Below are 7,776 nucleotides of genomic sequence, written 5' to 3' on the forward strand. Positions count from 1 at the left end.
GGAAGGCCCGCGTACGCGGTACGCGTGAGGCGGAGACACCCGCGGAGGGGGCCGCACCCCCGCCGGCCCGCGCCCCTCCTGCTCCGGCCGCGCACCGGGCGCGGGAGTCACCCCCCGGGCCGAGCCCCGGACAGGCGGGAGCCCGGGTCGGGGAGGGGAGGGAAGAAGAGCCGCTGCGGGGAGCGCAGACCCCTCTGCCTCCCGAGCACGTGGAACGGCTCTTCTAAGCGCTGGTGGAAGCGGGGGCCGAAAAGAGATAGACTTCATAACTACAGGCGAGCACTTAGGCTGTAATTTAAAACTGTCAACAAGCTAATCTTCGGTAATTGCCTTTTAAAGTGACTCTGCCTTCTTGAAACGTTTTATGTGATTCGACGAGAATTTCACCTTAAAACTCAGCATTGCAACTTCAGAGTCGCCCCGCCTTACCCCTTTACTTACACTTTTAGTTCTCGACGGGTACATCAGATACTCGGAGGCGCTTGGGTCTAGGAAGGGGCACGTCTCTGGGGCAAACTAGGCTGGGCAATGCGAGGTTGGCCGGCGTTATTGCTGTGCAGGTAACTGTAACTCAAAAGGCTGTTTACAAACATAGCTGTGTTCAAACGGGACCGTTTCCTGCTTCTGAGCTGCTTTCAGGTGACAAATCTGTAAATAGGGAGAAATAATCCCGTAGCTGACCACGGCAGAATTTTAGAGAGATTGTGCCTGCTCCCTATAGCGTGTTTGTGCATGTCTCCGAAAGACATATTGTGTCGGCAGGTACAATACTGCTACAGATTTGAAGCCTTCCTATTGTCTTCATCGCATTTGCTGATTTATTGTTATAACCAGAAAAGTCGGAACCTGACTGTACAAAAGCAAGCACTTCTTAGCTAACCAGAGTTTTAGCAAAAAAAAAAAAAAAAGTGTTTTTATTTTTCCCTTGACTAGGTCAAATTACATCTAGATAGCTACAGCTACACAATACACAGAAGAATAGCAGAATCACACGAATACTTTTAGCTCTTGATGTGACGCTACCCATAGGTTTGCATTTCTTGGCGGTTTCCACGAGTTGCTAAGCTTGTTCCCCTTTAAAAAAAATGGGGAAACATTCATATTTTTTAAGTATTCATCAAAAGTCGACACAAATTCACCTAGCACCTCCGCTTTCTAAGATACACCCCCGTGTTCCGAGTTCTGGGATAAGGGGCTCTCACGGGGTTTTCCTCCACGGTCACGGTGCAGAGGATTTGGCTTGTTTTGTTTTAATTTGTAAACATCAAACTGCCGAGAGCTGTTGCACGTTATCGTGGCCTCTGGCTAAACTGAGCTAGATTCAGTATACAAGAAGCAGACCCAAATTATGATTAATTTAAGAAGTATTCTTTCATTAATTTTCGGGCCAAAACTCTGTTTTGGTGATTTGTCAGGAAATAAATACTTAAAACCTTCCCCCTCCTTTCCTGGCGCACGCACACCTTAGCGAACTCTCCCTCCCCTGTCAAGTCTCACGCAGGTTCAAGCTCCTGTCATTAAGGGTTTTAGGGGGGTGGTTTGTTTTTGCAAATTAATTATCTGTGGAGTCAGAAATGTCAGTCCTGTCACTCCACCAGCGCATAAAGCAGAGGAGGCTGCAGGAGCTCCGATAGATCTGACTGCTTGAATGGCCTTTGAAAGAGGGTTCATCACCCGCCCCCCCCCCCCCGCCTTCCCCTGTCCCACCAGTTTAGATTCATAGCCTCTGCAGACTCCCTGCTTCCTACTCATGGGGACCCTGTTCCTCCCTTCCCCTTCCCTTACAGCAGAACCTATCTCTGCCAGACAGCCAGCTCTGCGACCCCACGTCCACAAGCAGCCCGAGAAGACCACCCGAGTCCGGACTGTCCTTAATGAAAAACAGCTTCACACCTTGAGGACCTGTTACGCTGCCAACCCCAGACCTGACGCCCTCATGAAAGAGCAACTGGTAGAAATGACTGGCCTCAGCCCGAGGGTCATCAGGGTTTGGTTTCAAAACAAGCGGTGCAAGGACAAAAAAAGGAGCATTATGATGAAGCAACTTCAGCAGCAGCAACCCAATGACAAAACTGTAAGTGGCTTCAGCCTCTGACCGTGTGCTGCCTTCCTTCCCAGGGAGAAACGCCTGGGCTATGTCCAGCCCGGCCAGCCTCTGGGGACGGTTTGAAGCTTTTGATTTTGTGGGAGCTCCCTTAAAACAAAGAAAATTATACCATTTAACTACTACTCGTTTCTGCTGTCAGTGCAATTAAAACAGACCACAGCGAGAAGCCGATATAGGCTGCTCAAGGGAACACGTCTTTTTGCGGGGCTGAGGATACGCAGTGGATTAGACTAATTTCTCTGCAGCATGAATTGCAACCTGCAGAGTTTATGGGGTCTAATAAGCCCAGCCTTGTGTAATATTTATATTTCAAATGCAAAGGAGTCCTTGAAGGGGAAAATGCCACTTCCACTCTCTTCAATGGTTTTACACAGGAGTAAACCCAGAAGTAAAACCCATGAGTAAAAGGGATATTTGATGTATTTTCTTAGCACTTTATAAACTACAATGTGTATGTGTGTGTTTGTCGGTGCACTCACTGTAGAAAAAGACAAATGCAATGCAAAGTTTACGGAATTAGCATCGTGTTTACAGGTTACTTAATATACATATATATATATAGTTCTCGCACAGAAATATATTGAGGTTTTGTCTGCGGGCGTATGCACGTGTGATGCAAACAAGCAGAAAGCTCGGTTCAGCAGAAGCAAACTGGCTGTCTCCATTTTAAGCCAACTTTTTTTTTTTTTTTCTGTTCTTGTTAGTCCACTTGAAGAAGAGTCTGTTATTCTCCCTGTGTATATTGACTGACCTGAGAATGACTATTAATTCATAAGGCTGCCTAGTTAAGTGGAATTTAAGGAGTTTCATTTTACCCTGTTGGAATGCAATAAAACACGATGTTATTAACTCGCCTGAACAATCTATTCGTCGAGGCTTGGAGTTATTTTGTACACAGTGCCTGCACCACAGGCCGTACTGGGAGGGCTGGGGTTTCCTTTTTTTTTTTTTTTTTTTCAAAGAGCACGGTACTGACGTACCCCAGGTTTGTCGTGCAGTGGATATACGATCCAGTTAAGGTCACGCAGAACAAAAACAGCTCCGATGCGAAATAGAAAGGGAACATGATTAACCGTTTCTTGTGCCGAGCCGCGCATCGGCAGCCAAGATACAGAGTGCTGGTGTTTAAGAAAGCTTGGGGGGGCGGAGGGGGTATGCCTTAAGAGAAATAGGAGGATTAAAGGGAAAGAAAGTAAACTTCCACCGTGATAAATGCAGCGGGTAGAAATAGGCTGACCTAGAGTAGAATAGAGTAAGACATTCACAGCAGATTAACAAAGCAAATACAAGCGACTGTATAGATAAGATAGAAAGCAGTTTATTGACTCAGCGCTTATATACAATAAAGTTAACCAAGCTCATTAACATCTTTTGCTGGGCTGTTTACAGAATATCCAAGGGATGACAGGAACTCCGATGGTGGCTGCTAGTCCGGAGAGACACGACGGCGGTTTACAGGCGAACCCGGTGGAGGTGCAGAGTTACCAGCCGCCCTGGAAAGTACTGAGTGACTTCGCATTGCAGAGTGACATAGACCAACCTGCTTTTCAGCAACTAGTAAGTGTCGGTTCCCAGCCGGAGCAAGCCAGCCTGTCCCCGGGGCAGAGCAATGGGGGATTCTCTAAACGTGCCGGATGCCCTCAGAGAGATGAGCAATCCAGACTGGCCGGGCTTTCCTGAAAGTGCAAGGTGGGCATGATGGCACTCTCTAAATGCGGCGAACTGAATTGATTTAATAGGGTTTGGTGCAAAATCTACCTTAGTGCACAGTGGTGCTCTTGTCGAGTTGCGTGGGAGCTGGATAAGGCCCGACACTTGTCTGAGACTAACTCAACTGGCACACTCCTGAAAACAGCTCTATCCAGAGAACTAAAACATTCTTCACATGTCATTTATTTGTATGTACATTTGTGAAAGCAGTTTCTAAAATTTGTCCCTCCCTCCTTCGGGCCAATTTTGCCTTTATGCTATAAGGTGGATTTTAAATATATGATTGTAATGTCAGCCTGTACCCTTTTTTTGTCACACAAACATGAATAGCTTAACTAAATTTTTGAAGTCCTTTTTTTAAGCATGTACCACTAGATACAGCTTTATATATCTCTATATACATATATACACACAAATACATATATATATAGCTTAGATTAAATGTTGTTCTTTGGAAAGGGAATTGTTAGTATGTATTCATGTGAAAAATTCAAACAATATAGTGAACTGCCTTAAGCCAAAAGAAAACAGACCTTTTGGAATAAATTCTGTTCTTAACTCACTTCCTTATGCCTACATCATTTGGCAGCTCATATGGGACCATATAATCTACAACACTTAGGCCCAACAGAAGTTCAGCCTTACAGTTCAGCCTTAACTCAATTTCCTGGCCTAAGTGTCTTAAAACCAGATCTTTAAAATAATAAGGTACGTTGCATATGGTTTTTCAGTGATTCAGAATAATACTTAATGATGAAAAATTAACATATAGAACCTTTTTTAATCTGTTGGGCCTTTTTTTCAACATGAAGTGATGGATGACAAAGGTTTGTAGCCATGTCTAGAATTGTTTTCAGACCTCTTCAGTTTAGTATCACACTCTCTTGCAGGATCAATTTTCTTTTGCCCAGTGGCAGGCTGCAGTGTGCTTCCCTCCCCTGGCACACTGTGCTTGCTCAGGAAGCTGCAGCACAGCAGCAGGGCTGTTTGCATCATCTTACCTCTAGAGCAACCACCGGTTTTCCTGCTTTAATCAAGCTGTCAAGCAGACACAAGAAAAATTGATCTCCTTCGGCTGCCTCACTTATTGTGCCTTAACAGAACAGGAGACTTTAAAAACCTTTGATGCAGTGAGTTTTTGTATGGAGTAGTTTAAAAAAAAAAAAAAAGAGGCAGAATGGAAAATGGATAGCTCAAATACACACGTGCATATAAGTAGATAGATCATTAGATAGACAGATGAATGTTGATATATATCGGACATAATGTCTGATACTGAAAAGAGTCAAAGAATTGTGGATGGAACAGACGGTTCATAGACCGTTCAAGGCACGTCTCTAATCTGGAAGGGGCCTTAATCACAGCATCGGCCAGCTAAATAGGTGCCAAAGAAATGCTTTTGGATTAGCAAAGCTCCACCCTTCAAATCATGCCTTTTCCCGACGCTGCTCCTAAACTAACAGGAGCCGCGGGGCACATTAGGATGGAGAAGTGTGACCTTTTTTATCAAACCAACTCTCGTTAAAAAGAGATAGCACTTGCTTCAAATCACAAATGAAAGAGGATGGTTTGTTTCAAGTGCCTTCTGCTCCTGGGTACTCCTTCCAGGTTTATTTTAGTATGTGCACAAAAGGGGAAAAAAGTAACCTTGCAGTTTCATGTCAAAAAAACACATGCACTCTTAAATAATTGACTAGAACATCCTGTTGGGATTGCCACTCTTGCAAGACAGGGAAGAAGGCCTAATTAATAAGTTTGTTTGTTTATTTGTTTGATTTTTCAGTTCTTTTTTTAAAAAAGTTTTTTTTAAAACCTTTTTTTTTGGTGATTTGGCCGAGGGCCTGAAGAATATTCCTTTAAAGTCAATGGGGAAGCTAAACAAAGAAACACAGTGACACAGCCTCCCGTGGAGATGTATCAGGCCGTTCGGCTGCATGCCTGTGTATTTATTTTTGCGTTCTTTGCCTGCTATTTTTCTTTGATTGTTACAGTTATTAACAACGCTTCTTTTCCTTCTCTCTCTCCCTCTCTCTCCCTCTCTCTCCCTCCCTCTCTCTCTCTCTCAGGTTAATTTTTCTGAAGGAGGACCCGGTTCCAATTCTACTGGAAGTGAAGTAGCATCAATGTCCTCTCAGCTGCCAGATACACCCAACAGCATGGTAGCCAGTCCTATTGAGGCATGAGGAACATTCATTCAGATTTCTGTTGTTGTTTCTGCCCTTACCCTCAGCCCTGTTGGAGAGAGTGGGAAAGTGATCACATTGGGACTCCGAAATTTAGGGGGAAAAAGTATTTCACAACCCTGTAATGAACCTAGCAAGGAACCGCTCCATGAAAAGAACGGAGTCATGTTTGAAAAGACAAGGTAATATGGTAGCAACACTGTGAAGACAATCATGGGATCTTACTATAATAAATACTACAAAGAAAAAAAAAAAACCCAACAAAAAAACCCCCAACAAACCCCGCGCTATTCAATGATCAGAGGAGGATCAAAAAGACGTTTTCAAAACGTAAAGGATTTGTACTCATGGATCTCAAAAAAAAAAAAAAAAAAGAAAACAAAAAAAAGAAAACAAAAAAAAAGAAAAAAAAAACTTTTCATTTGACTGCACATCTTGGGGAGAAACCAAGGTAGAGGGATTTTCTATCCAGTCCCTCCCAATCTGAATGGTGCTGTTTCTATATTGGTGATTGCCTTGCCAAAAGGAGCTCCAGTAGGTTTTCCATCATCAGGAAAGAGACGATTTAGCCCTGCATTGTTGAAAGATTCATTGCAGGAAGGTGGAGCTGCATTGGTTTGCAATGTTGTTTTTAGTTGACTCTTAACAAGGGGATGTTTCCTGGGTCTCTTCTAGCATGTACTGTAGCGGGGTTTTGATTTTGTTTGGTTGAGATCCACTGTCTATCATGTCTGAAGCGATTAAAAATAGGTTTTTGAATTCCTCTTTAAAAACCAGTTTATAAAAGCATTGCAACAAGGTATACCTCTATTTTGCCACAAAGCGTCTCGGGATTGTGTTTGAAATGTGTCCGTCCTGGTACCTTCCCCTCCCCTAAAGCTGTGTGTAGTCATTGGTTAAAACGACTGTTTTTCTCTCTCTTTCTCTTTCTCTTTCTCTTTCTCTTTCTCTTTCTCTTTCTCTTTCTCTTTCTCTTTCTCTTTCTCTTTCTCTTTCTCTTTCTCTTTCTCTCTAAATAAAGAGAAAAAAAGTAAAAAAAAAAAAGGAAAAGGAAAAAGAAAAAAAAAACACCCTTTTTGTTTGCTCTTGCATTGCAAAATTATAAAGTAATTTATTATTTATTATCGGAAGACTTGCCACTTTTCATGTCAATTGACTATTTTTTTGTTTGCTGAAGTAAAAGAAAAAAAAGAAAAAAAAAAGAAAAAAAGAAAAGGTTGTACCGTGGTCTTTGAATTATATGTCTAATTCTATGTGGTTTTTGTCCTTTTTTTTTTTTCTTAAATATTATGTGAAATGAAAGCGCCATATGTAGAATTATTATATCTTCAGGACTATGTCACTAAATAAGCGTTTGGAATAGAGAAAATAATAATAATAATAATATTAATATTAAATAATGAACAAAGTTCCCTCTTTTAAATATTTACAAGTTAGCAGCTAAAATACCTGAAATAAAATATTGCATGCAAAGCAGGTCGTTAGTGAATGAAAGGAGTGTGATATTTTATTGCAAGTATTAACGACCAGCTTGTAAATTTCCGTTTCAACAACTATATCAGGGCTAGTTGGATGCCTTAGCTTTCAATCGATAACGTTAGAAACTCTCTTGTTCCCCACCCCCCCATCCCTTGCCCTTAAAAGTTATATTACTCTAGGCATGATCTGACATAACATTAAGACATCTAAAGAACTGGGAGCTCAGGCTTTTTGCTGAGTTCTGTTATTTTTAAAAAATAATAAAAAGAAAGTGCTGTATACCAAAGCCTCGTTGTT

The 7,776-nt window shown here is 42.2% G+C and overlaps 1 protein-coding gene across 1 annotated transcript in view; it reads left to right on the plus strand.

Moving 5' to 3' along the window:
* The window catches only part of ISL1 (ISL LIM homeobox 1), an 11,127-nt gene extending 4,772 nt beyond the window's left edge, over nucleotides 1-6,355 (plus strand). The window contains exons 4-6 of the mRNA XM_010563532.1: nucleotides 1,788-2,074; nucleotides 3,497-3,664; nucleotides 5,884-6,355. Coding sequence (XP_010561834.1) covers nucleotides 1,788-2,074; nucleotides 3,497-3,664; nucleotides 5,884-6,000 — 572 coding nt within the window. The 3' untranslated portion in view covers nucleotides 6,001-6,355. The remainder of the gene's footprint in view (nucleotides 1-1,787; nucleotides 2,075-3,496; nucleotides 3,665-5,883) is intronic.
* Nucleotides 6,356-7,776: the final 1,421 nt, after the last annotated feature.

The sequence above is a fragment of the Haliaeetus leucocephalus genome, unplaced genomic scaffold, assembly GCF_000737465.1.
Source record: "Haliaeetus leucocephalus isolate CR32 unplaced genomic scaffold, Haliaeetus_leucocephalus-4.0 Scaffold169, whole genome shotgun sequence".
NCBI lineage: Eukaryota > Metazoa > Chordata > Aves > Accipitriformes > Accipitridae > Haliaeetus > Haliaeetus leucocephalus.